The sequence below is a fragment of the Stenella coeruleoalba genome (assembly GCF_951394435.1).
Source record: "Stenella coeruleoalba genome assembly, chromosome: 20".
Classification (NCBI taxonomy): domain Eukaryota; kingdom Metazoa; phylum Chordata; class Mammalia; order Artiodactyla; family Delphinidae; genus Stenella; species Stenella coeruleoalba.
In genome coordinates, this window is record NC_137166.1 from 45,350,374 (window position 1) to 45,378,277 (window position 27,904).

A 27,904-nucleotide genomic window follows, 5' to 3' on the forward strand; every position below is an offset into this window, starting at 1 on the left:
GAAGTGGGGGGCGGGGCAAGAAGTGGGGGCGGAGCCACGTGCAGGTTCGCGACCAGAGGAACTGGGGAAAATAGGTGGGGCGCAGCTAAATCGAGAAACAGAAACCGAGACCCAGTGAAGAGTAGCGGTGGGAGGCAGAGCAGGGGCAAGAGGAAAGAAGTGTGGGGCAAGGTTAAGGGGAGAGGCCAGGAGGCCGGACGAAACCAGGAGTAGGGGCGTGGCCAGGAGCAACAGGAGGGGCGAGACCTGGAGTAGTAGCAGAGGCGGGGTCCAGAAGTGTAGTAGATGCAGGGTCTGGGGCAGGGCCGAGTTCTGGAGCAGAGGCGGAGCCAGGAACAAAAGCAAGGGTGGAGCCTGGAGCAAGAGCAGGAGAGGAGCGAGGAGCAAAAGTAGGAGTGGAGCGTCTGAGCAGAGGCGGGGCCAGGAGCAGGGACTGGACGAAGCACCGGAGCGAGGCGGGATCTCAGAAGGCGCCTACCAAGAACAGTCTTGCAGGCTGGTGACCTCCGCATTCTCCAGGTTGAAGCCACGTTATCCACTGCCCCGAGATGTTCCCTGCTGGCCCTGCGTGGCCGAGGCTCCGAGTCCTGCAGACGCTGTGGGCACTGCTGGTGGTGCTGTTGGCACCGTGGAGGTTGTGGGCGATAAAGAATACCCAGGAGTGCACCTGGCAAGTTGTCCTGAACAACTTTGAGACAGTAGGCAAGAAGGACGCGAGCGATCGTTTCGTCGATCAAGAGCCCTTGTACACAGTGGACAAAGTGTTCAGCCAGCTAGTGGACGCGCCCATCGACCCGGACGAGGTGAGGGGACTGGTGTCAGGCAAACGGGAGAGGTCCTGGACCTGCACCCCACTGGGCTCTGGACATTTGCCCACCCTCTCCTTGCAGACATACCTGGGCTTTCCTTACTACCTGAAGATCAACTACTCCTGCAAGGGAGAGGTGAGTGGGTGCAGAGGGGGTGGGTTCATTCTGTTGGGGCCTCAGTTTCTCCATCTCTAACATTTGAATAGCGGTGGCACCACCAGACCCTAGGGACCTTCAAGATTCAAGAAAATTCCCAGTATCCCACGAGGCACATAGTTGGTGCTCAAGTAAGCTTTCTATTTCCATGTTTTAAAATTGACGTATAGGGTCTTACCTGGCGGTCCAGTAGTTAAGACTCCGCGCTTTCGCTGCAGGGGACACGGGTTCCATCCCTGGTCCGGGAACTAAGATCTCGCATGCCCCACATCGCGGCCAAACAAAACAAAATAACAACAACAAAACACTTTCCTCAATAAAGTGAAGAAAATATTTTTCGAAAATTGAGATATAGGGCTTCCCTGGTGGCGCAGTGGTTGAGAGTCTGCCTGCCGATGCAGGGGACGCGGGTTTGTGCCCCGGTCCGGGAGGATCCCACATGCCGCGGAGCGGCTAGGCCCGTGAGCCATGGCCGCGGAGCCTGTGCTCCGCAACGGGAGAGGCCACAACAGTGAGAGGCCCGCGCACCGCAAAAAAAAAAAAAAAAAAAAAAAAAAAAAATTGAGATATAATTCACATACCATAAATTCACTATTTTAAAATATACAGTTCGGGAATTCCTTGGCGGTTCAGTGGTTACGACTCTGAGCTTCCACTGCAGGGGACACGGGTTCCATCCCTCGTTGGGGAAATGAGATCCTGCAAGCTGCGGGATACAGTTCAATAGTTTTTTGTATATTTACAAAGTTGTGCAACCATCACCATTATCTTGTTCCAGCACATTTTATTTTAAATTAATTAATTAATTTATTTGGTTGCGCTGGGCCTTAGTTGCAGCATGTGGGCTCTAGTTCCCTGAGCAGGGATCAAACCCGGGCCCCCTGTATCGGGAGCGAGGAGTCTTAACCACTGCGCCACCAGGGAAGTCCCCCCAGCACATTTTTATCACCTCAAGAGGAAACCCTGTACCCCCATCCCTCCAGCCCCTGGAGACCACTAATCTACTTTTTTCCCCTATGAATTTGCTTATTCTGGACATTTCATATAAAGAATGGAATCAGGGGCTTCCCTGGTGGCGCAGTGGTTGGGAGTCCGCCTGCCGATGCAGGGGACGCGGGTTTGTGCCCCGGTCCGGGAAGATCCCACATGCCACGGAGCGGCTGGGCCCGTGAGCCATGTCCGCTGAGCCTGCGCGTCCGGAGCCTGTGCTCCACAACGGGAGAGGCCACAACAGTGAGAGGCCCGCGTACCGCAAAAAAAAAAAAGAATGGAATCATACAATATGTGGCCTTTTGTATCTGACTTCTTCTCAAGGCTTCTCCATGTTGTAGCATGCGTTAGTATTTCCTTTTTATGGCTGAGTAATAATATTCAGTTGTATTGATGTGCTACATTTTGCTTATCCATTCATTAATCGATGGACATTTGGGTTATTTCCACTTTTGAGGGGGGATGTTACGAATAATGCTGCTACGAACATGTCTGTACAAGTTTTTGTGTAAACATCTGTTTTCAGTTCTCTTCACTATATACCTAGGAAAGGAACTGCTGGGTCATATGTTAACTCTGTTTCTCCTCTGAGGAACTGCCAGCCTGTTCTGCAAAGCAGCTACACATCATTTTATATTCCCATCAACAATGTATGAAGGGTCCAGTTTTTTCTATATCCTCACTTGCTCTTGCTCATCTTTTTGATTATAGCCATCTGGTATGTCTAGTATCTAGTATGTGTGAAATGGTATCTCAGCGTGGTTTTGACTTGCATTTCCCTCGTAACTAGAGATGTTGAACATCTTTTCATATGCTCGTTGGCCATTTAACTTCTTTGGAGAAACGTCTATTCAGCTCCTTTGCCCATTTAAAAACTGGGTTATTTGTCTTTCTACTGTTGCATTGTAAAATTTCTTTTTATATACTGGATACTAGTTCCTTATCAGATATATAATTTGTAAATATTTTTCACATTCCATGTCTTTTCACTATCTTGATGATGTCCTTTAAAGCACAAAAGCTTTATGTTTATTGAGATATAATTCACGTATCATACAATAGCACCAAAGTTTTTAATTTTGATAAAGTCCAATTTATCATTTTTTTTCACTTGTTGCTGGTGCTTTTGGTGTTGTCTAAAAAGGCTTTACCTAACCAAAGTCACGAAAATTTACTTCCATGTTTTCTTCTAAGAGTTGTTTGTTTGTTTTAGCTCTTACGTGTAGGCCTACGATCCATTTTGAGTTAGTTTTTGTATATGGTGTGAGGTAGGGGTCCAACTTCTACATGTGAATATCCAGTTATGCCAGTACCATTTGTTGAAAAGATTATTCTTTCCTCATTGAATTGTCTTGGCACCCTTGTCAAAAATCAATTGACCATAAGTATAAGGGTTTATTTCTGGGTATAATTCTGTTCCGTTGCTCTATATGTCTATCCATATGCCAGTACGACACAGTCTTGATCACTGTAGTTTTGTATTAAGTTTTCAAATTGGGAAGTTTGAGTCCTCCAACTTTGTTCTTCTTTAAGACTGTTTTGGCTCAAGTAAGCTTTCTGAGGACAGTAGAATGTTGTGGTCTAGAACTGAAGTTCTGGAGGCTACAGACCTGGGTTTGAATCTGCCATTAGCTAACGTTACTTGGAGGAAGTATAGCATGATAGTGAATCCTTTGGGCTGTGGAGCCAGGCTGCCTGGCTTCAAATCCCAGCTCTGCTACATAATAGCTGTGTGATCTCAGGCAAGTTACTTAACTTCTCTGTACCAAAGTTTCCTCATCCTTAACAAGGGTCCAATAATGATCATACCCACTTCATAAAATGCTTAAATAAGTGTGAAGCACTTAGCACAGTGCCTGGTTCATAGACAGGGCTCAGTGAATGCTAGCAACAAGTTTCTAGAGTGTGACCCTGGGCAGAGAGTTCACTCCATGAGCCTTCTCTCCTTATCTGTGAATTCCTTTTTCTGTTCATGCAACACCTGCTCTGAGTCAGATCCTCTTTTTTTTTTTCACAACGGGGTGGGGAAGGCAGTACAATGATAAACAACGTGGCCAGGTTTTTCTTCTGGATGCAGTCCACCAGGGAAACAGACAATTGGCAAGTAAATACATAAAATAATTTATTACAGTAATCAGTGCAAAGATGAAAATAAAATGAGGTGATATGTCAGAAAGGAGGGTGTTAGCTGGGGTGGTTGGGGAAGGTCTCTGAAAAGCTTGAGCAGAGACTGGAATGATGAAGAGGGACACACATGCGGAGAACTGGGGAAAACATCTGGGCTGAGGGAACAGCCAGGACGGAAGCCAGTGTGTATGGGGAACCGACCAGAGGCCTGTGTGGCTGGAAGAGAGTGAGCGAGGGGGAGAGTGGGAGGAGATAGTGAGGACCTGGCTTTCCCCCTGAGTGAGGTAGAGCCATGAGAAGGTTCTGAGCAGAGGAGGGATGTGATGGGACTCGGGTGTTCACAGGCTGAATGGGGGGCAGGGCAGCAGCAAGGAGACAGGGAAGGGGCTGATGCTCAGTCCGGGCAGGAGTTGAGGGTGGACAGCACCAGGGTGGTCAAGGCCACTGTAGCCCTGACGGGGAGGAGGTCCCCGCCCACCAGCACCTGCTACCTTATGATTGGAAACCCTGAGGCAGGGCTGAGGCCGGTGTAGGGGACAGGATTGAAAGGGCCCCGGCCTAGGCATTCCTCAGGATGAAGGCCTGTGCAAAAGGGGTCAGACCCGTTAAATCTCCCGCCCGCATCTCACAGCTGCCCCCACACCCCTGCCCACAGTGGCTTGAGCACAGCTGTCTCTTGGGGATGCCTCCAAGCCTTTGCTAGTGCTATTCTAGGGACTTCCCTGGTGGTCCAGTGGGCCCTCCCAGTGCGGGGGGCACGGGTTCAATCCCTGGTTGGGGAACTAAGATCCTGCATGCCGCACGGTGTGGCCAAAAAAAAAAAAATTAATGCTGTTCTATACCCTAGAACACCTATCTTCTCCTTCCATCTCCGCTCAAGCCCTGCCCTCCCTTCTTAGCCCAGCCAGGATCCTGGCATCTCTGGGAGGTTGTCCCTGGCTGCCCCGTCACCCTCTTCCCCAGTTCCTTTCTGTCTAACTGCCCCATCCCACCCTCAGCCCCAGGCCCCAGCCCACAAACCTGGTGGCGATGGCAGAGACTCTAATTTCTCTGGGTAGGGGGTGGGGTAGAAGCCTCAAGAATGGGACTTGAAATCCCTGAAGTGAGGGAAGAGGCTGCTAGTATTTTGGGTGCTAGGCACTCCCACCTTTACGTTTTTGCTTATCCCATGCTGTTTTTCCCCATGCATTCCCTACATCCAAATTCTGTCTGAGGACCTTGCTCTGGACTCGCCTCCTCCAGGAAGACCTCCTGACTCCCTCCACAGCCCAAAGCACTTTGCTCATCTCCTAGCCTGGCCCATCCCCTGCCCCAGCCCCAAACCTAAACCATGTTCTCTAACCTTCCCTCAGTGGAGAGTCTGCTCTCCTGACCCAGCCCCAGGGAGAAGACAGGCTAGTAAAGGTAAGGTCAAGGCAGCGGGACCCACAGGCTCTCTTAAGGACACACTTGTGGGGCCATCTCGCCCTCAGTCCTCTGAGGCCCTGGTCCGCAAGGGCCACCTGACGGGGCTGAAGCCGGTGGTGCTGGTCACCTTCCAGTCCCCAGTCAACTTCCATCGCTGGAAGATAGAGCAGCTGCAGATCCAGATGGAGGCAGCCCCCTTCCGCAGCAGAGGTGGGCCTGGAGGGCTCCTGGAGGGGTCACAGCATGGCGGGCATGTGGGGGCATTGCCAGGGACCTCAGCAGGGTTCATGACCTTGAGGGGAGGCTGGGACCATCAAAGGGGCCTCTGACCTGGTGGGCGTGGGGGTTTGTTGGGGGCCTCACAGAGGTGTCTGACCTGGAGGGGGGCCTGGGGAGGCGTCAGCAGGTTGCTTGGCCTAGATGGGACCGCACAGAGGCCCCAGTGGGGTCCATGGCTGAGGGGAGGCGTGGGGAGTTGCAGGGGGATCCCAGTGGTCTGTGGCCTCGGGGGCTTGCTGCTGGAAGGCCCCAGCAGCCTCAGTACCCCCTGCCTGCCAGCAGAGAGGTGTAATGCAGAGGAAGTGTGTCTCATGAGCTGGTACACACCCATGCCCATCAAGAACGGCAGCGTGGTCATGCGCGTGGACGTTAGCAGCAACGGCCTGGGGCCCTTCATTCCCAATAAAAGGTGCCCTTTCCCAAACCTGGGGCAGGGGGTAGTCTCTGGGAAGGGCTTCCTAATCCCTGGATCCCCAAAGAAGACAGGAGGAGCCCAAAGGGAGGGAACTGGACAGGGAGGTGGCAGTGAGCTGTAGCAGGAGCTGGAATGCATGCCCCACACCCACCGCCAGGTTTCAGGTGAATATCAACGGCTTCCTGGAGAGACAGCGAGACAACACACTCCAATTCACTGTGGGAAATGAGGTGAGGGGGGCCCGGATGGTGGGAAGGGTAGAAGAGGGGGTTAAAGACAGTAGGCTGGGGCCCTGAGTACTTCCCAAACGAGCGGCGGATTCCATTTACAGAGCATTTACTGTGTGCTGGCCCCCTGGCGACGTGCCCTGCTAAATGCACAATCACATTAGGTCTTGACAGTGACCTGTGAGGGAAGGTACTCTCACATACCCATTTTAAAGAGGAGAAAACTGAGGCCCCAAAAGGGTGGAGCCATTTGCCCACAGGCTCTCGGCATGTACACATGGAACGAGACTTGAAACTGTGTCTGCCTGACTCCTGCACCCATATTCTTAACCACAGTGCATTCATTCATTCATTCATTCAGCAGGCACTTCCTGAGCACACAGTGTGGCACCATGGGAACATAACAGTGAACACATAGACCCAAACCCCTGTCCTCTCTTAGAGCTGACATTCTAGTGGGAGAGACAGACAGCAAACCAGTACACATGAAATCAGGTAAATTCTGTAGTAGGTTAAAAGGTAGTTAGTGCTCTGGAGAGAATTCAGAGTGAGGGGAACTGGGTCTGGGCAGGAGGGGACGGCAGTGTTTAATGGAATGCTCAAGAAAGGCATAACTGGTGGGAATTCCCCAGCAGTCCAGTGGGTAGGACTCTGTGCCTTCACTTCGGAGGGCCCAGGTTCGATCCCTGGTCGGGGATATAAGATCCCACAAGACCCCACAAGCCGCGCAGCGTGGCCAAAAAAAAAAAAAAAAAAAAAGGCGTAATTGAGAAGCTTGGCATTTGGGTAAAGGGAATCACGTGGCTACCAGGGGATACAGAGGGAGCAGTCTGTGCAAAGGCTCTGAGGAGCGGGACACCCATGTGGCCGGGAGAGAGTGGGTGAGAGGGAGAGTGCTGGGGGATGAGATCAGAGAGGCGATGGGGCAAATAGAGGGAACCGTGGGAGAGGGAAGGGAGGGGCGTGTTGAGCAGCCCTCCTGCCCCTGCCCCGCAGCTCTTCAATCTGATACCCCGGTACTTTGTGAATGTCCCGTCGAGGCCCTTGTGGTACACTGTGGACCAGGCACCTGTGTTCATCCTGGGCGGCATCCCTGAGGAGAAGGCCATCCTGCTGACTGACACAAACTTCAAGGACTTCTTTCTCGTGGAGGTGAGTTGATGTAGGGCAGATGGTGGTCTGGGCCTCAGCTCCTAAAATGGTGGGGGGGCCTGGGACCAGAGAAAAGTCCCCAAAGACCTACCACCAATGAGAGGCAAATAGCATGAATGAAAGACAAGACTGCAACCAGACAGCCTGGGTTCAGGTCCTGGTTCTGCCACCTCCTGGCTGTGTGATGTTGGCCAAGTCATTTTACCTGGGCCTCAGATTCCCCATCTGTAAAATGGGAGCAATACTTATATTTACCTCACAGACCATTGCGAGGATGGTATAAATTAATGTCAGCCGGACACAGAATGAGCACTACGTGAGTCAAAGCTATCATTACTTATAGGTCCACCATTTCTAGTTCTGAAATCCAAAATCTTTGAAACGGCGTTTTCAGAAGTTTAGGGCTAAAATGTATTTGTTGAGAAACTCCGACCTGAGCTAACAAAGGCTACTTTTTTTAGTCTTTATGCATTCCATTTAGTGTTAATATTCAGATGCTGCCCTGCAGAAATATTAAGGAGTTTGATTATGGGGTGTTGCCCCAGACCCCACTGGGGTTTGGATGGTATATATGTGCCATCTTACCTTCTAAACTGGAAAATTCTGAATTTCGATACACGTCTGGCCCCTAGGGTTTCAAGTTCAGCATTGTGAGCCTATATTATTCCCGGAACAGGGAAGGAGTGTCTGAAGCAAGGTTCTTTTGGTGTGAATGACAAACACGTTTGAATTAACTGCAGCTGTAGGCAGAACTGCAAACCAGTTTGGTTTAAGCAGAGAAATGGATTTAGTAGGTGTGCCTAACTGCAAAGCCCAGACACAGCTCAGCCTGCAGGCCTGGCTTGATTCAGGGCTCACATGAGGACTCCAGCTTTCGGTTCCACTTCTTCTGGATTAACTCCATCCTCAGTGTGATTCGTATCATCCCAACTCCCAGGCAGAGAGAAAGGGAGCGTCTGTTTCCCAAATAACTTTAAAAACAAACAAACAAACAAAAAACCCTTGAAATTTGTTTGCTTTGTCCTGATTGGCCCAGCTTGAGTCATGTGTCCCAAAAGAATGGAATGTGACAGCTGGCTTAGCACAGGTCATGAGATCCATCCTAGTGAGGACGGCAGCCGAGACAAGAGGCAGAGAAAGGATGGTTCCCCCAGAGTGAAATCAGGCTAGCTTTGCCACAGGTTGGGGGGATAAGATGCTGGTTGTTAATTGTGTCCAAGATAACAGCTGTGCAGACAGCAACCCCAAAAGATTGCCTTAGCCTCCTCCCCTTAAGGTTGAAAGCCCCGCACGTGATTTCTGACAACCCCATGTGGACTAATGTTCTCTCAGGTCCCTCTGGCCATGAATTCCGGCTTCTACTGATCTCATTTCATTGACAGTCTCCCTGTCCTGGGTCAGCTCTCTCGGTTCTGGCCCAAGTCTTTCCAGACCTTGCTCAGTTTTCACGCTCCTGACCCAAACACACCCACAGGAAGTATGTGGCCGATGTGGATTCTGCTGAAGAGATTTGGAGGACAGAGAAGGCGGTTTATGTCATGAGAATGAAAAGTGCAATTTGAACTTCAGTCATCCTTGTTCTTTTTTTTTCTTTTTAATTTATCAAGATGAAACATAAAATTAACCACTTTTTTTTTTTTAAGATTTTTTTGATGTGGACCATTTTTTTAAACTCTCTATTGAATTTATTACAACACTGCCTCTGTTCCATGCCCTGGCCCTTTGGCCTCGAGGCACGTGGGATTCCAGCTCCCCGACCAGGGATCGAACCCACACCCCCTGCACTGGAAGGCGAAGTCCCAACCACTGGACCGCCAAGGAAGTCCCTAAAATTCACCACTTTAAAGTGAACCATTTAGTACCATTGATTACATTGATACTGTGCAACCACCAACTCTTGTTTCCAAAAAGTTTCCATCACTCCAAAATCAAAGCCTACTTATTCTCATTCTTTAATCACAGGGATTTTCCCCATATTGTTGTCTCCTCTCTGTTTTCCTTCCTCTTGTTTCACCTCACCACTCCCTTCTAGACGGCCCCTAGGGTCCCATAGGAATCCTCCCCCTACACGGCTCTCTTCGGCCCTGAGTTGGTCAGGTTTAGATGCTGTAACAGGAGTTCCCTGGTAGCCTAGTGGTTTGGATTCTGGGCTTTCAGTGTCATGGCCTGGGTTCAATCCCTGGTCAGGGAACATCCTGCAAGCTGGGTGGCCAAAAAAAAAAAAAAAAAAACCCTGTAACAAAGAGACTCCTGAGAGAGAATAGCTTAAATAGTTGCTGTTGCTCATTCCCCAAACAGTTCAGAAGTGAGAAACCACAGTCCCTTCTATTTTCCTGCTTTACCATCCTCTAGGCCCCAGGTGTTGATCTCATCAGTGTGATCAGAGCTGGGTCATGCCTACGTCCATATTCCAGCCAACTGGGAAGGAGAAGGAGCAGAAATGAAGGGCAAGCTATTTTCTCTTAAGCAAGTTTCACTTCCACTCACATTCCATTACTGAGGAATTAGTTGCTCGGCTACATCCAACTGCAAAGGAGGCTGGGAAGTATAATTTCTATCTGGGTGGCACATGCCCTGCTAAAACTCAATTACCAAAGAATATGGGAGAAAGGGATTTGGGAGCCCAACTAGCCACCTGCCAAAAATGGAAGAGGAAATTTGTAAGTTTGTGTAACCAAAATATTCAGGACTTCAGGTCCGGCTTGACCCAGGATTTCAAACAATGTCACCAAGACTGAGTTGCTCTCTCTCCATCTCTCGGACCTGGTTCCTCTGTATTGACTTTATGCTCAAACATCTCTGTCCTTGGAATTGCAAAGGCTGCATCTCAGGCCCACATCCAGTGGGAAAGATCTTTCCCATTACCCTCTAACCCCCAAATCCCAAGATTCCTTCCACTTGGTGTGGCTCACCATTTGCTCACCTTGACTCAATCACTGCGGCCAGAGACACCCACCATGCTGCTTTTTGAGTTAAATGAGTCAGAACTCTCAAGCTCTGCTCAAATAAGAAATCCAGCTGACTCACAGCTTTTCTTTTTCTCACGTATGTGGGAGAAGGGAGATGTGATGATCCTTTTCTGGTTTAACAAAGAAAATTTCCAAGTATTTCTTCCAGAAAACAGAGGCAGCACTTTAAATATTAACAGGGCAATAGATGAAGTATGACAACCAATCAAAATGACACATTGAGAGGGTAGAGGCTAGTTTCACCGGGCACAGCAACAATGTCTGTAGTCTGTAGAAATCTTTTGTGTGCTGAATAGGGTAGGGAAGTGAGAATGTACTTGTTACCCTTAACTTGATGAAATTTCCCTCAGCATCAGAACTTAGAGTGTTACTTTGATATATGCTTTTTATTGGAAAAGTTAGTGAAAAATTCCACTTTTTAGTGGACAATTTCAATCAAACACAGAAGTAGAGAATTGTATAATGAACCCAGCTTCAATAATTAACATTTTGCCTTTTTTTTTTAATCCCACTATTTTTTTTTCCCTGGAATATTTTAAAGAAAATTCCAGCCATCATACCATTCACCTGTAAATTCTGGAAATAACTGAGGAAGTATCCCTAACACATGAGAACTTTTTTTTGGGCTTCTCACTGTTGTGGCCTCTCCCGTTGTGGAGCACAGGCTCTGGACGCTCACGGACCCAGCCGCTCCGCGGCATGTGGGATCTTCCCAGACCGGGGCACGAACCCGTGTCCCCTGCATCGGCAGGCGGACTCTCAACCACTGCGCCACCAGGGAAGCCCCACATGAGAACTTTTAAGAAATAAAACTACAATGCCATTATAATGCCCAGCAAAATTAACAGTAACCCCTTAATAGCATCTAACCCGGTCATAGTCAATTTTCCCCAATGATCCAAAAATGTGTTTTACAGTTGCTTTGTTTGAATCAGGACCCACACGTTGCATTTAGTTGTTACGTCTTTTAATACCCTACATTTTTTCAGGCAATTTAAGAAACCAGGCCTTTTGTCCCATAGAATTTGGCTGTTTGCTTCTTCACAAAATCGATTACAACTTGTTCCTCTGACCCTATGTATTGGTCTGCTCAGGCCGCCATAATAAAATACCATAGACTGGGTGGCTTAAACAACAGAAATTTATATTCTCATAGTTCTGGAGGCTGGAAGTCCAAGATCAAGGTGTCAGCAGGGTTGGTTTCTCTCCTGGGTTTGCAGAAAGTACCTTCTCACTGTGTCCTCACGTGGCCTTTTCTCTGTGGGCATGAGTGGAGAGAGAGATCTCAGGTGTCTCTTTCTCTTTTTATAAGGACACCAGTCTGATAGGATTAGGGCCCCACCCTTATGACCTTGTTGAACCTTAATTATCTCCTTAAAGGCCCAAATACAGTCATGATGGGGGCTAGGGCTTCAACATATAAATTCTGTCCGTAACACCCTATATTGCCTATAAACTGGTAGCGAGCTCTAGAAACTTGGTTAAACTTAGACTCAAAAAAAAAAAAAAAAAAAAAAGAGGGCTTCCCTGGTGGCGCAGTGGTTGAGAGTCCGCCTGCCGATGCAGGGAACGCGGGTTCGTGCCCCGGTCCGGGAAGATCCCACATGCCGCGGAGCAGCTGGGCCCGTGAGCCATGGCCGCTGAGCCTGTGCATCCGGAGCCTGTGCTCCGCAACGGGAGAGGCCACAACAGTGAGAGGCCCGCGTACAGCAAAAAAAACAAAAACAAAAACCAGGGAATTCCCTGGTGGTCCAGTGGTTAGGACTCCATGCTTCCACTGCAGGGGGCCCAGTTCGATCCTGGGTAGACTCAATCTTTTAGGCCCTTCATTGGTGGTACTTTCCCACTGTTAGTGATATTGCCAGTGCTGGTGATTGGTCATAAGTTCAGATGGTGTCAGCCTGACAGCCAATCGTGTTCGAGGTAGAATAGGATTATTAAAAGTGTGCCTCGGGCAAACTTAGAATCTTTTGGATCCACGTGAGTACAGCCCTGACTGTGGCCCGGAGAACCAGGACTGCTGAGCACTGTTGAGTATGCTGTGTACTGCCCAACTCTAGGGAGCACAGAAAGCCCCAACTGCCTCTGGCCTGGGTCACCTGCTTGCAGGGGAAGTTTGGCCACCAAGATGCTGCTGCAGTGTGCGCAGGGAGGGGACCCTGGGGGCAGCCGCATGTGTTCATTCCAAGCAGTTGTCAGAGCTGGTGCCTCGAGGCAAGGGAGGACACAGGGGCTGAGACCAAGGCCACCTGCTTACCAGCGGCTCTACTCCCTTGCAGTTGAGCATTGACAGTTGCTGGGTAGGCTCCTTCTACTGCCCCCAGACCAGCTTCACTGCTACCATCTATGATGCCATCGCCACCGAGAGCACCCTCTTCATTCGGCAGAACCAGCTCATCTACTATTTCACGGGCACCTATACCACACTCCACGAAAGCAACCGTGGCAGCGGTGAGGGGGCCCTGGCCAGGTCACATACCCGTGTGTCCTTGGCATCCTAGGCAAGGGGGCCTGCCTGTTGGAGCCCCAGGGAGGGCACCTCAGTGAATCCATCACTGGAGACGCTTGGGAATGGAATTTCCATGAGTGGGGAGGGGGATGTTGGAGGGACTTCCCAAGCCCCTGAAGCATCGCTGCCACCCTGCAGGGGCCTCCTCCTACCCTCTATATGCTGGGGTGAGGCTTTCATCCAGACCTTCCCAGGAGTTGTGAACCGACTAAGGGCAGAGAGAGGTGTGAGAGTGAAGGGAGGGAGCAGAGAGCAAGACACTCGGGTGCACGCGCACTCACACACACACGTGCAGAGAGAGAGACAAACCGGAGAGAGTTGCATACCAAGCGAGAAATGGGGTTGGGGAGTGGCAGAGAGTCAGATAAAAGACGTACAAAGAGAGAAACAGAGATGGGCCGTTGGAGAGGCAGTGCCATGAGGGAGATTGATCAGAGAGGAAAAAGAGAGACTTCTGATTCAGCCTCATCTGTTAAATGATACCAAAGCCCTAGTTCTTCTCACCTTCTGCCCCTGCCCTATCTAAATGAAAGATGTCAACTTACAGAGTCACAGAAACTTGTACTGTAACCCATATTTCATTAGTTAGTAAGTGTTCCCAACAGCTTTATTTTTCTCCCTTTCTTTCTTAGGGCACTTTGACAGTGGGAAGGACCAAGTTAAAAGAGATTTAAGTCAAAGACGGGTGTTTATTGGCTTAGATAGCTGGAAAACTCAGGAGCATGTTGTTTTCAGGCACAGCTGGATCTCGGGGCTCACTGCAGCTGTTAGGCCCATCTTTGTGGTACTGCCCCCACTCCATCCAGCAACTGCAGGCTTTTATGCCGGGGGTGGAGGTGGGGGGCAGGAAAGAATATCTCTTTGTTAGCGGTTGCAGGCTGAGAACTGTCTCTGATTTGCCCAGCTTGGTCACATGCCCAGCTCAGAATCCATCCTCTGGCCAGGGGAATAGAAGAGTGGGGTCAGCCCAATCTGAACCTTGTGGGCAGAGTGTGAGCGGGGGTGGGGGGATTTTCGCAAAGGCAGCTGGGGCCCTATACCAAGGGCCCCTCAGACGCCACACTGAACAGTCACTCCAGTGGGAGAAGACAGATAACAGGCTCATTAAGGCCTGGAAAATGTGGATGGGGGCGCAGGTGCCAGGCCCAAATGTCTGTGCTGGCCCCCACAGGGAGATGGGTCCGTGTCCTGGCTAACGAGTGCATCAAGAAGTTGTGCCCTGTGCATTTCCATAGCAATGGCTCCGAGTATGTCATGGCCCTCACCACTGGCAAGCACGAAGGTTACGTCCACTTTGGGACCATCACGGGTAAGGTTGGTACCTGGTACCTCTGTACCCTCTCACTTCTAAGAATTCTGACCCCAGGCCCTCACCCCTCACCATATTCCTTCAGGAGGGGTCCCAGGCTGGAGGTTCTCCCTGTGAGTCGATATGGGCTTACGCCTTTGTAGGGGCAGGGCTTGGGGTGTGTTATGTGTCTTTCACAATGTGTTTGGTTTCAAAGGGTAGAAGCCCAATTCAAAAATCACTTAAGCAGGGACTTCCCTGGCAGTCCAGTGGTTAAAACTCTGGGCTCCCACTGCAGGGGGTACAGGTTCGATCTCTGGTTGGGGAAATAAGATACTTACGTACTGCACGGTATGGCCAAAAAATTTTTTAAAAATCGTCTAAGCATAAAAAATGTGTAGACATATAAGTGAAAAGACCAGGAGCCAACGTCAGGCATAGCTGGATCCAGGGGCTTACAGGGTATATCCTCAGGACTCTGTCTCTTGGCAAGGTAGTATAGCATAGGGATTATAGCACGGGTTCTGGAGAGAGACTGCTCTAACACACCAGCTCAAGTCACTGGCGGCTCCGGATAGGTGACTTAACCTCTCTTTTTGGTCTCATATCCTCATTTGCAAAATGGGGCTGATAGTACTAACTAGCACCTGCCTCATCGTGTTGCTATAAAGATTAAATAGACATATATAGGGTCTTAGGAGAGTGCTAGGGACATGGTACTGTTCAAGGGTTTATCATTGTTAGCCCTGTGATTTGGCTTCATTTTCAGATAGATACTCCCCTCGCGAGGGTTAGAGATGGCCTTCAGGAACTTGGGGCTCACATCTCCCACCAGTCTGAGTCACCCCGAGAGAGTGAGAGTGGACTCTTCCCCACTGGCTCTGGCACAGATCCCAGGGTGCATTCTGATTGGCCCATTCTGGGTCACATGCTCAGACCTGAGCCAAATACTGTGACCAGAGACAGACATATTCTCTTTTTTTAAACTTTTTTAAAGAATTTATTTATTTATTTATTCTGGGCTGTGTTGGGTCTTCGTTCCTGCGTGCGGGTTTTCTCTATGCAGCGAGTGGGGGCTACTCTTCGTTGCAGTGTGTGGGCTTCTCATTGCGGTGGCTTCTCTTGTTGTGGAGCATAGGCTCTAGGCGCGCGGGCTTCAGCAGTTGCAGCACGCAGGCTCAGTAGTTGCAGCTCGTGGGCTCTAGAGCACAGGCTCAGTAGTTGTGGCACATGGGCTTAGTTGCTCGGTGGCATGTAGGATCTTCCCTGACCAGGGCTCGAACCTGTGCCCCCTGCATTAGCAGGTGGATTCTTGACCACTGCGCCACTAGGGAAGTCCAGGCAGACATATTCTTTTTTTTTTTTTTTTTTTTTTTTTTGCGGTATGCGGGCCTCTCACTGTTGTGGCCTCTCCCGTTGCGGAGCAGAGGCTCTGGACGCGCAGGCTCAGCGGCTGTGGCTCATGGGCCCAGCCGCGGACGCGGCATGTGGGATCTTCCCAGACCGGGGCACGAACCCGTGTCCCCTGCATTGGCAGGCGGACTCCCAACCACTGCGCCACCAGGGAAGCCTGGCAGACATATTCTGATAGGCCAGTTGTGAATGACTGAAAGGCCAGTTGGGTGAGAGCTGCCCCAGGGAATCCTGGGACTAAGAAGGAGGCACAGGCATAATTGGAGAGCTGGTGTGGTGGGGTGCCAGACAGGCTGGGAAGGGCCTGAGCTTTGACCTGCCCTGCTCTGCAGATGGCCGCGTGTCCTTCGAGTTGCTGCCCAGGCAGCGGTCCGTGTGCAGTGGGATACTAGGTACCCAGCTCCCAGATGGGTCTGCAGTGGGCAGGGGGTGGGGTGGGTTTGGGGGGGTTGGGGGGAAATCGAAGGTGTGGGAGAGCAGCGAAGGGTGGGAGAGGTCATAGGACAGGATGGGCAATTTCTTGGGGATGGGTGGAGAGTCACTGGGATAGATGTGGCAGTCACAGAGACTATGGAGAAGGACGGGATCTGGGGGCTGCTCTGGACTTCTGCCTTCCCTACCAGTTGTCAACTGCTCCATAACCTGGGCCGTATTCATTGCTGGTGACTACAATCTACTGCTGCTGGTGGAGATCGAAGACCCCTCCACCAGGAAGTATTTCCAGGTGGTCAGCTATGACCTGGGTAAATGGGGCGCCACGGCGGGGGCAGGGGGCTGAGCGGGAAGGGGCAGGAGCTCGGAGTGTGAACTGCGGGCCCATCCTTTGGAATCTGTGCCCAGCAGACAGCTGGAGGGAAACGTTGCTCGTGCCACTGCTAGGTAAGGGGCAGTGGTGGAGAACAGGCCGTCTGGGCTGAAGAGCCTGAGAGGAAGTCAATGAGACTAGAACAGAGGGGAAAGGGGAGGAGGGAGATTGGAGATGTGGGCAGACGCCAGAGCTGGAAGGGCCTTGCGGCTCACAGTGAAGAGATTTGATTTGATTTGATGAAGTGAGAATAGGGCTGCCGTGTACAGCTGTTGAGGCTGTGCCTGGTGTTCCCCAGCCAAGGAGTCAGAGGAGGGAGGCAGGTCCTCCGCCCTAACAGGACTGTATCCTCTCAGAGGAAGTGTCTTTTTATTATTCACATAAAGAAGTTCTAAAGATTAATAGGCCCAAACGGGAAGCTGTTGGAGGGTTTGGGGAGGGGTTGGGGAGCTGGGGACCTGCTCAGTTTCAGGTCTTGAAAGCTCAGGGCCTCAGGAGATTTTTGCTGTGTTTTCCCCACCTGTAGTCAGTGATTACCTGGTTGTCCTCTACACCATCCCGGAATTCATCCCTGACGGTAGGAGGGGAGGGAAGAGGGGGCTGAAAAAGTGGGGGGGAGGTTAGGAGGGGCCCAAGTGACCCCACCTCACTGCTGTGTCCACTCTGCCTCTGCCCCTGCCAGCTCGAGGCCTGGAGTTCCTGATGGTCCTAGGGACAGAGTCTTACACCAACTTCCCGATGGTACCCAAGGGCATGTCCTACAACCCGTATAACAACCTGCTGTTCATCTGGGGCAACTTCCTCCTGCAGAGGTATGCGGCCGGGTACAATTTGGCCACCCCAACCCCACTAGGGTGGGGGTCCTTTCTGAAGTCACCAAGTTTTCAGAGTATGCCCAAGTCCAGAAGTTACCAGGACTGTGATGGGGGAAAAATGAGCTGGGGTGGGCAGAGATGGGATGGGGGAAGCTGATAGTTTAAAGCTGGGAGCCCGTTCTTAGATGAAACCTGATATGAGGACCTAACCTATGTGAACAATAGAACGGCATTGTCTGGGGAAAGGTAAGGATGCTTTTCACCCCTCAGGAATCCAGGGGTCCCAGAGCCAACTCCATGGGCTGTTGGCAAACTGCCAGTTTGGTTGAACCTTCCTGTTCACTGATGGGCAGGTCAGCCAGAGGGTTTGGAGTGTGGCGCAGAAACTAGAGTCCCAGGCCTCCTTTGCGTGTTCTCACAAGGCTGGTGGAGAACTGAGTAAATGGTTCCTGCATCGTGTCAGGCCTAGTTGGGGAAGCAGATATTTCCCAGGGCCTTGCCTGGTGCCCCTACCTCCCACCTCTGCCCCTGCAGCTATAACAGTAAAAACTTCATCTACCTGGCGGACTTCCCCAAGGAGCTGTCCATCAAGTACCTGGTTAACTCGTTCTATGGGGACACGGCTATTGTCACAGAGACTGAGGAGGTGGGCTGCCCTGCCCCTCTCCCCACTTCCTTTCTGCCCACCCCCAAATCCCAAGGGTTTCCCTTCTTCCCCTGTCAGGGTAAAGGGGCCCAGGAGAGGGAACGTCCTCAGGGACCCAGGGGAAGGGCAACGAAAGCTCCATTTATAGCTGAGAACCCTCAAACTCAAAAAGGATAAGTATCTTTCCAAAGTCACTCAGCAGAGTGAAAAACCTGTGCTCAGAGTCATGATGTCATTTCCAGAGGGGGTCCTCTTTCATTCCATCGTGCAGTTCAGTTCATAAATATTGATCCAGTGCTGGAGACACAGTGGCCAATGAATCAGTCCTGGGCCCTGCCCTCACAGGGTCCCAGTCCAGTTGGGAAGATGGACTCATTCCCAGACTGTGATGGTTCAGAGCAGCCAGGGCTGCAGTGCGGAAACAGCATCTATGGAAGTTCAGACCCGGTCTGGGGGTGTGTGTGTCAGTGAGGGCTTCACAGAGGAGGCCACCTGGAGGGGGGACATGCTGGAGGCTGGAGGGGATCCTCCAGGTCGAAGCTAAGGAGGAGGTGAGATCTAGAGCAAAATGTGTTGGGGGATGAGACGGTGGGCAATAGTGCAGAGATGGGAAACTGAGGCCAAGGGGAGGGTGCAAAGAGTGAGAAGGAAAAACGAGGGCTCATTCCTTGGATCCCAGGCCTCCAGGGAGTGTATATATTAGGAATGGTTACATTGCAAGTAATAGAAACTCAAGTAGACTAAAACACTGAAGAAATTTATCATGGCGAGTGAGGGCTGTAAGCACAGGTGTTTGGGTCTGGGAAGTAGAGAGATGGCTTACCCGATCCCAGCTGGAGGTGAACTCCCAGGCTTCACCCCTCAGGGAATGGGGCCCTCACACTCGGCAGAGCGAGAGGTGGGGGTCACAGGGCCCATGACCCTCACACACACACACCCGGCTGTCTCACCCCCAGATCTGGTACCTCCTGGAGGGTAGCTACCAGGTGTACAAGCTGTTCCCATCCAAGGGCTGGGAGGTGCACGTCAGCCTACAGGTGATGCAGCAGTCCTCTCTCTACGCCCCCAATGAGACCATGGTCACCCTCTTCTACGAAGACCACGGACTGTACCAGGTGCTAAGCGGGGGACTATGGGGGAGACATGGGGAAGCTGCAGGACCGCTCATGTGGCCCTGCCTTCTCGCTGCAGCTGGTGTACCTTATAGACAACCAGCAGGGCAGGCTCGTCAAGAGGCTTGTGCCTGTGGAGCAGCTTCTGATGCACCAGCAGATCAGCAACGACTACCTCTTGGAGCGGCAAGGGTGAGGAGATACTGGACCACAGCAGCAGTCAGAGCCTTAGGCGCTGCCTGTGGGAAGCTCCCATTCGGGGGGTGGGGGTGGGGTGGAGATCAAGCCATCCCCAGTGACAACCGCTGGGCTCAAAGGAGGGGTCTGACCCAGCCTGGGGACAGGGTGCATCAGGGAGGGCTTCAAGGAGGAAGAGGTGCATGAGCTGTGACCTGAAGGGTGAGGAAGAATTGACCAGGTGATAGCATGGGGCAGGGTGTTTCAGGCAGGGAGAACCACATGTGCCAAGGCCCCGGGGAGGAAAGGAGATTGCCTGATCAAAGAACTGAGAGAATGCGGTGCTGTTAGAGTGCAGTGGTGGCGGGGTGGACAAGGTGAGCCTGGTGGTCACAGGGAGGAACTTGGACTTCATCTTGAGGGGCCTGGGGAACCACCATGGGACTAAGGGGAGGGGCTCCACGGTCAGATTTTACTGTGTTCAGCAGTGATCCTTTTGCTCACCTGCAGAGGAGGCCAGGGAGGCAGCGGGGGGAGGGGGAGGGGGGAGGACACTTTGGAGGTGGAGTACCGTGGAGGGGGTGGGGGAGAGTCTAGGATGAGGTCCAGGACTCTGGCCTGTGCGGCCGAGGGCCGACCACGTGAACGTGTGCAGGGGCACCAGGGGCTGAGGCTGAGGGGGAAGGGCAGGGATGGATTAGCCTTGAGTAGTCAGCAGCGCAGGGCTGGTAAGGGGGCCTGCGGAGGCTCCTGGTGCACGCACGGAAAAGTCAGCCGCCGTCCTCCACTACCGCCGCTCAGGAGCCACTTGACGCTCTCCTTCACCAACTTCTGCCCCTTCACGGTGATGCGTCTACGGGACCTGCCCAACCCGCAGATCTACACGCGCCAGGAGCGCTACCGGGCGCAGCCGCCGCGTGTCTTGGAGCCCGGGGGCTTCCACAGCGACAACTCGCTCGCTGTCTATCAGGGACTCGTCTACTACCTGCTTTGGCTGCACTCGAAGTACGACAAGGTGGGCGCCTGGCGGCGGCCGGGGCCATCGGGGCCGGGTCTTGTGTGAGGCGGGACCGCAGAGCCGTAGAAGGCAAGGCCTGCGTGGCCGGGAGAACCGCCGCGGAGGGCGGAGCAGAGCAGAGCCGCCTCGGTGCGTCCGAGGCTAAGGCGGGCTGGAGAGGGGGTCGAGCACGGCTCACGGGGGATGGCTTTGGGGGTGTGGCGGTCGGGCTGAAAGCGGGGCTTGAGGCCGATTTCAGGGTCAGGGGCTGGGACTGAGGCTAGGAAGGGCTCGGAGGATACTGCCTGCCTGGGCACGCCCCTTGGCCCCCCTCAAGGTGCTGGCGGTCCCCGCAGCCATATGCGGACCCGGTGCACGACCCCACCTGGCGCTGGTGGAAGAACAAGAAGCAGGACCAGGTGCGTGGAGAGGGTGGCGAATCGGTGGGAGGGCCGAGCCCGGATCCCCCCTCACCGTCCCCCTGTCCGGGCACTGTCTTTGACCCGCATCCCGTCCCTCAGGATTACTACTTCTACCTGGCCAGCAACTGGCGGAGCGCTGGCAGTGTGCACGTTGACATGGCCAGCTACGAAAAGATCTACGACCTTAAGGCTGAGAACGAGCTGCCCGAGCGCATCTTCCTGGACAAGGGCACCAGCTACCGCTTCTCGGTCTTCCTGACGGCCCGGGAGCCGGAGCCCCTGCACGGTCTGTGGGCGGGGCCGGGTGGAGCCTTAGGGGCGGGGCTTCTGTCGGGTGCGGCGCCCTGACCCCTCCCTCTGCTCCAAGCAGGCCCCTCCTTCCAGCTGCAGAGCAAGGTGGGCCTGGCTGTGGTGCTGGCCGACCCGGAATGCATCGAGGCGGTGGTGAAGGAGGAGGTCCTTGTTAATCGCAACTCGGTGCTTTTCTGGGTGAGACCAGGTGGAGGGGAGGAGCTGAGGTGACGGCGGAGCTACTGAGGCAGTGGACCTGTTAGAAGCCCGCGGTTATTTGAACTGTCCCTGGGTCCTCCCGCTGGCCCGCTGACCCCTTCATTTCTGCCCCCACCCCCAGGTTACGCTCAGTGATAAAAGGTTTTGCTTTGATCAGGGCATTAGTGGACATCACCTCATGAAAACCTCCATGCTCCTCAAGGTGCGTTCCCAGCCTGGAGGGGAGGGATGCGGATAAGGGAAAAGACTGGGCCCGTGGGGTCCACCAGTCATCATCTCCTACTCACAGGTGGTGGGCTCGTCCGGGCACTGCTTCCAGAACACGAACCAGGGGCCCCGCATGCAAGTATTGGACTTGGGGTACTGGGCCCTGTGCTGGGAGGGAAGGGGTTGGGTCGAGTCTCAACAGGGCAGAACCTGAGGGCTCCTTCTGGGAATTCCTTGAATGCCTTCCTAATTTCTTCTTTCTCGTCCATTTTCATCATTCACCCGCCCAGCCACCCGCTCCCTCCTTTAATCCATTCGTGTTTTCAGAAAGGGCTGCTCAGTGTAGGTTGCACGCAAGCTTGTATGTTCCTTCTGATACTTTTCTGCAGGGAGAAGGAAAGTATCTGCCACACAGGGCTTCTTTTTCCAATTGGCACAAAGGCGGCATGTGGGCCAGCTTGGCCCTTCCTTCATACCTCACTCTTCCTTTGCCTGTTCACATGTGCCTTGTTCAAGCCTTTGGGTCCTTGGTTCTTCACTTGCTTACACATGCAGTATCCCCTTTGCATAGAGGCAAACACTGAGGCTCAGAGAGATGCAGACAAAATGCTCAGAGTAACCCTGGGGGCTAATAAGTGGTAGAGGAAGCCTTGTTCTCACCCACTTCCCTGCCCTCTCTCCAGGAGACAGACCCTGGTGCTTCTTCCTCCTGGGTTTGTATGACCCAGGGCAGTTAAAAAAAGGGGCTTGTCGGGCTTCCCTGGTGGCGCAGTGGTGGAGAGTCCGCCTGCGGATGCAGGGGATACGGGTTCGTGCCCCGGTCCGGGAAGATCCCACATGCCGTGGAGCGGCTGGGCCCGTGAGCCATGGCCGCTGAGCCTGCGCGTCCGGAGCCTGTGCTCTGCAACGGGAGAGGCCACAACAGTGAGAGGCCCGTGTACCACAAAAAAAAAAAAGGGGGGGGGGCTTGTAACAGCTCCCAACTCCTTGGATCACATGGAATATTTGGGGTCAAATTCAAGGAAGAGTGACTGACCTCGGCCCAATAACAATTTCCTTCTATCCTTAGTGATATGCATTATTTTTAAGGTCTTTACCTTAACCCTAGAAAGTCAAAGTTAACATCTCCATTTTTTTTTTTTTTTTTTTTGCGGTTCGCGGGCCTCTGGAGGTGCTGAGAGAGAATCTGTTCTGTACTCTCTCCTAGCTTCTGGTGGTCGTTGATGGCCCCTGACATTCATTGGCTTGTAAATGCATTGCTCCAATCTCTGTCTCCATCTTCACAAGGCCTCCTCCCTATGCGTCTGTGTCCAAATTTCCCTGTTCTTATAAGGACACTGGTCATTGGACTAGGGTCCACCCTAATCCAGTGTGACCTCATCTTAACTTGATTACATCTGTAAAGACCCTCTTCCAAATTAGGTCACATGGGCAGGTACCAGGGAATTAGGACTTCCCTGGTCCTAATATCTTTTTGGGACACACAATTCAACCCAGAACAGAGAGTCAGATAATAAGCAAGAGAAATAAAAGATATTGTATGTTAAGGGCAATGGGTGCTAGGAGAAAACAGTAGTGAGCAAGGGGCCTGGGGTAGGTTAGCATTTTCCATAGGATGGTTCAAGGAAGACCTGGCCGAGGAGGAAACATTTGAGCAAAGACTTGAAGGAGGGGAGGAAGTGAGCATGCAGTTATGTGCCGGAAAGCATGTCAGCGAGAGGGGACAGATGGCAGAGGCCTGGAGGCAGGAGTATGTTTCATGTGTTAGACTAAAGGAACAGCAGGGAGCAGGCATGGCTGGATCAGGGCTAGCAAGGAGGACCATGGAGAGAGATGAGGTCAAAGCGGTGATGGGCAGGTCACATGGGAGGCATCTGAGCAGAGGAGCAACTCAGGTGTTCACAGAGTCCCTCTGGCTGCATGTGGGAGACAGCCTGGGTGGAGGGGCGGGAGCAGGGAGGAAATGGGCCAGCCAGGGTGGAGCAGAGGAGTTGGGGGTTTGGGGAAGGGAATAGCTCTATTTTGAAGTTTAGAGACAACGGTATTTCTGGATGGACTGCATGTGGGGGTGAGAGAAAGAGAGGTTTCCAGGATGAGGCCAAGGCTTTTTAGCCTGAATTTCCAGGGGTGAGGCGCCATAAACAGAGGTGGCCTGTGGATAGATTGAATCTGAGACGCCCATTAGACGCCCCAGTGATTCAGTGGCTGATAGGTGTAAAGTCTTTGGCTCAGGCGAGCATGGGAACTGCTTAATCTGTGGCCACGACGCCTCTCCGCAGTAGACATCAAGCCCAGCCCACAGTCTCCAGATGTCCATGTCCTTTTGACAATTGGGTGAAATCCTTGGGCCCTACCCCCAGAATGGGCCAGAAGCCTTTCATTCCCAATGACAATGTCACGGGAGTTCCCAGATCCCTAACCCCCATCCTGGGCTCTACTTCCCTCATATACCCCATGCTTCCCCCAGCTCTACTGTCTGAGAATTCAGTCTCAACCTCAGCCCTTTGTTTTATTTTATTTTTTTATCTTTTTTTTTTTTTTTTTTTTTGCGACACGCAGGCCTCTCACTGTTGTGGCCCCTCCCGCTGCGGAGCACAGGCTCCGGATGCGCAGGCTCAGCGGCCACACGGCTCACGGGCCCAGCCGCTCCGCGGCATGTGGGATCTTCCCGGATTGGGGCACGAACCCGTATCCCCTGCATCGGCAGGCGGGCTCTCAACCACTGCGCCACCAGGAAAGCCCTGCGCCACCAGGAAAGCCCTATTTTATTTTTTAAAAATTAATTTTTTTTGCCATGCTGCGAGGCTTGCGGGATCTTAGTTCCTCGACCAGGGAGTGAACCTGGAGTCATGGCAGTGAAAACCCGGAGTCCCAGCCACTGAACTGCCAGGGAATTCCCTCAACCTTGCAAGTCCTTGCTTCATAGGTGCAGGTGTTAGTGGTTTTGTATGTCTTATTCTGGAGGCAGTTGGAAGCAACCTGTCTCAGTTTGAATCCCAGCTCTACCACTTACCAGCTGTGTGGCTTTGGATAATTAATAAGTGACTTGACCTCTCTGTGCTTCCCTTTTGCCATCTCTAAAATGGAGATATTAATGGTCTGTATCATACAAGGTTGTTTTGAGGATTAAATAAATTTGAATATGTAAGGCACTGAGGCCATTCCTCAGTGCCTTGTGCATAGCAAGAGCTGCTTAAGTGTTTGCAGTTATTATTGTTTTAACGATCATAATAATGATCACCTTGCCCTCTGGTGAGAGTGAGCCTGGCAGGTAGGGGTGGTGTGTGTGGGAGGAGGGGCGTCTTCCCTGCCCCACCCCTAGAGCCAGGCTTTTCTCCTCCCATTCAGGGCAACCTGATGGTGCCAGTACTTATCGGCTGCCCCCCAGGCAAGCGCCTTGCCTTTGACATCACCTACACGCTGGAGTACAACCGCCTGCAGAACAAACACTACTTTGACTGCGTGCACGTCGACCCCGAGATGCCCTGTTTCCTCTTCCGCGACAGTGCGTGTCCAGCCCCCTCCTCTCAATGTTCAGTGTCCTCTGCCCCCACTACTTTGCCCTCCCAGGCCTTTCCTCCCTGCCCGCTCACTGCCCCAGCACCCTCTGCTCTTCCCCTTGGACCACTCGTCTCTCCTTCTTCCCCTCTCCATCCTCCACTTCCGAGCTAATTTCTCCTCCCCGCCTCAACTCCTCCGACCCCACAGTCTTCTACCCATTCTTCTTGATCCAAGATTTGGTGACGGGAGACTCTGGCAGTTTTCAGGGCAGGTAAAGTCGTGGCCAAGCCAGCGGCTGACAGGAGTGAGGTGGGGAGTCGGGGGGTGGGGAGAAGGGGGGAGGAAGTGGGGGTGGAGGTGGTAGAGGTGATGCAGGACTTTGGACAGTCCGTGCGCACCTCTGCTCCCGGCAGCTACGTGCTGAAGGTGGTGGGCGGCGGGCCCACCCTGGACACCATCAAGGAATACAGCGAGGAGGATATCTACCGCTTCAACAGCCCCCTGGACAAGTAATCCCTGTGGGCCGGGCCCATAATCGGCCTTTCTTCCCCTGCAGGCCCCTGCATCTTCCCAGCCACAGACCAACCCTGGGCTGCAAACCCCGCCCATCTTGGTGTCTCAGGCCCCACCCACAGCCCAGGCTCCTAGCATCCCACATACTCGGCCCCGCCCACGGCAGGAGGCTCCGCTCACCCAATCCCGCCCACTGCCCCCTCTCCCTTTGGGGCCTCTGCCCGCTGAGGCCCCGGCCCCACTGAGGTTACCGCTTCCTGCACAGGACTGGCAGCCTCATCTGGACCACAAGAAACACAACGACTACCGAGGACTCAGCCTTCAACATTTTGTCCCACAACAGTTTAGGCATTGAGTGAGTGCCGGCCGACTGCACGCCCCCTTCTCCCCTACAGTCTGTCGGGCCTGTCCATCCCTTCTGCCTCTGGGAGACCTCCTGGTCCTCAAGCTACACTGACTGCCTTTGCGGTCCTCAAATGAGACCGATCTCTACACAAGCTGGACCCTCTGTCTGCAGGACTGGTCCCTCTTAATCTTTCTTCAGGCCTTAGTTCAGATGCCACTTCAACCAGGAGGACTTTTCTGACTGTTCTAGATGGGACAGTTTTGCTCTCATGTCCTCTTGTACGTTCCCCATTCTCACCCTGACCCCTCTGCCTGTGCTTCCTCCTTCCCAGCCCTTACCCCTCTGAGCTGTCACTGTCCCCTGTGGGGTCTGTCTCCCTTATAGTCCAGGTCCAGAATAGACAAATAATATTTGTTGAATGAGACAATGAACAAGTTAATTCATCCATGGTAGACATTTATTGACATTTGAATGGAAGTATTAATGAATGAATAAAACAATGAAGGAATAAGTTAGTATAGGGGGAATTCTCTGGTGGTCCAGTGGTTAGGACTCAGTGCTTCCACTGCTAGGGGGGCCTGGGTTCAATCCCTGGTCGGGGAACTAAGATCCTGCAAGCTGTGAGGCACCGCCGATAAAAAAAAAAGCATGTAGGGCCTCAGTAACTGGCCCTATAATAATGAAAGGAATAATAATAATGAAAGGAAGAAAATGATGCCATGACCAAATGAAGGAAGTGAATGAATGAACAAAGTAGCCAACTTGCACCTATTCGGTATTCAACCTGTGTTTACTGAATATATGAATGAAGATGTGACTTTGTACCTCGTAGCTGCTCCAGATTCACTTGTGGGATGAAGGAATAAAGGTAGCAAAGAATAAATGAGGAGGTGGCACCTAATAGGTATACCATCCATAATCTAGATGAACGCATAGTAACGGAGGAATTGACAGCTGGAGATGTAAAGACGTGAGGAAATGAATGAGTGAACAAACAGCCTGTCACCTGGGAGGGGTTCGGTCAGCCTTACTGGCTGAAGTGGGTGAAGGAGTGAATCAGGGAGAAAGGGAGGAGATCGCACCTAGTTAGTACTCACCCAGAGTCTGTGGGGTAGAGGGGAAGGTCAGGGATTGGCACGTGCTAGGCATGATTTGTACTACAAGTGCCTGAACTTGGGCCCCCAGGTGGCTCTGTATGGAGAACTCCCCGTGCCATGACACCATTCCACACAGCATCTTTGCCTCCGAGTTCTTCTTCAAGGTGTTGGTGAGCAATAGGTGAGCCAGACACATGGCCCAGGTGGGCTCAGGGGCTTCCTGTGGGGTGACCGCCTCCTCCCCCGATCCTGAACCCCATCCCCCAACAGAGGTGTGGACAAGAGCACATACTGCGACTACCAGCTCACCTTCCAGCTGCACATCCACGGGCTCCCACTCAGTGCCAGGCGGGCCTTCCTCATCCTCATGGTGAGTGGCTGCCCTGGAGCTGCCCTGCTGCGTGGATGGGGGCCCCCAGGCTGCCCACCCATGCCTGTTGTGTGGTGTCTGCAGGTGTCAGCCAGCCTGTTCGTTGGTCTGGTGATCCTCTACGTCATCTCCTGCCTCCTGTCGCCCTATGTGGTGAAGGTCTGCAACGTCCTCTGCTGGAAGATCAACAACATCATCGCCTGGGAATCTTACATCTACAGTATCGCCTCCGACACCGGGGCCTTCAGCAACACCTCTGGGATCAAATCTGGGGAGAGCTCTGGGGGCATCTCCAGAGTTGTCTCCAAGGTGGCAGGGGAGAACAGGACTGACACTAAGGAAACCTTGAGGAAGAAGCCAATATCCTGAGCCTCTTACCTGCCCCAACTGCCACCCACCCTCATCCCTCGTTTCCTGGGCCACTTTGAACATGCAACCTGTGGCTCGCTCATCCCAGGCCTTTCTCCCATTTTGCTTGAATTTTCACTTTGCATTTCAGCACCAGCTGCGGGACCTTGTGAGGACTCATGTTCAATTAGTTTGTACCACTCAGCCACATAAGTTATAAAATATCAAAATCCTTCTGTGCCAAACTGGTAAATACTGGCTTCTCTGTGTGCCTGCCTACTCAGCCCCTCCCCAGAG

General features: G+C 52.5%; 1 protein-coding gene across 1 annotated transcript; it reads left to right on the top strand.

The window, feature by feature from the left end:
* CATSPERG (cation channel sperm associated auxiliary subunit gamma) lies at nt 1-27,904 on the top strand. The gene is made up of 26 exons (XM_079907585.1): nt 1-944; nt 5,555-5,699; nt 6,051-6,177; nt 6,341-6,413; nt 7,407-7,562; nt 12,811-12,982; nt 14,212-14,349; nt 16,365-16,484; nt 17,073-17,123; nt 17,229-17,358; nt 17,896-18,007; nt 18,964-19,122; nt 19,199-19,311; nt 20,098-20,311; nt 20,650-20,712; nt 20,815-21,001; nt 21,086-21,204; nt 21,347-21,427; nt 21,515-21,571; nt 24,781-24,937; nt 25,141-25,204; nt 25,347-25,442; nt 25,712-25,801; nt 26,978-27,070; nt 27,160-27,259; nt 27,344-27,904. Exons 1-26 carry the CDS (start codon nt 549-551, stop codon nt 27,626-27,628), a joined length of 3,498 nt encoding a protein of 1,165 aa, XP_079763711.1. The 5' UTR covers nt 1-548; the 3' UTR covers nt 27,629-27,904.

Bases quoted from the DNA above. Each gene is read 5' to 3' on its own strand.
- CATSPERG (XM_079907585.1), top strand. From the start codon at position 549: ATGTTCCCTGCTGGCCCTGCGTGGCCGAGGCTCCGAGTCCTGCAGACG. The intron at 16,485-17,072 runs GTAAATGGGGCG...CCCCACCTGTAG, and splicing joins GGTGGTCAGCTATGACCTGG to TCAGTGATTACCTGGTTGTC. The intron at 17,359-17,895 runs GTATGCGGCCGG...CTGCCCCTGCAG, and splicing joins GGCAACTTCCTCCTGCAGAG to CTATAACAGTAAAAACTTCA.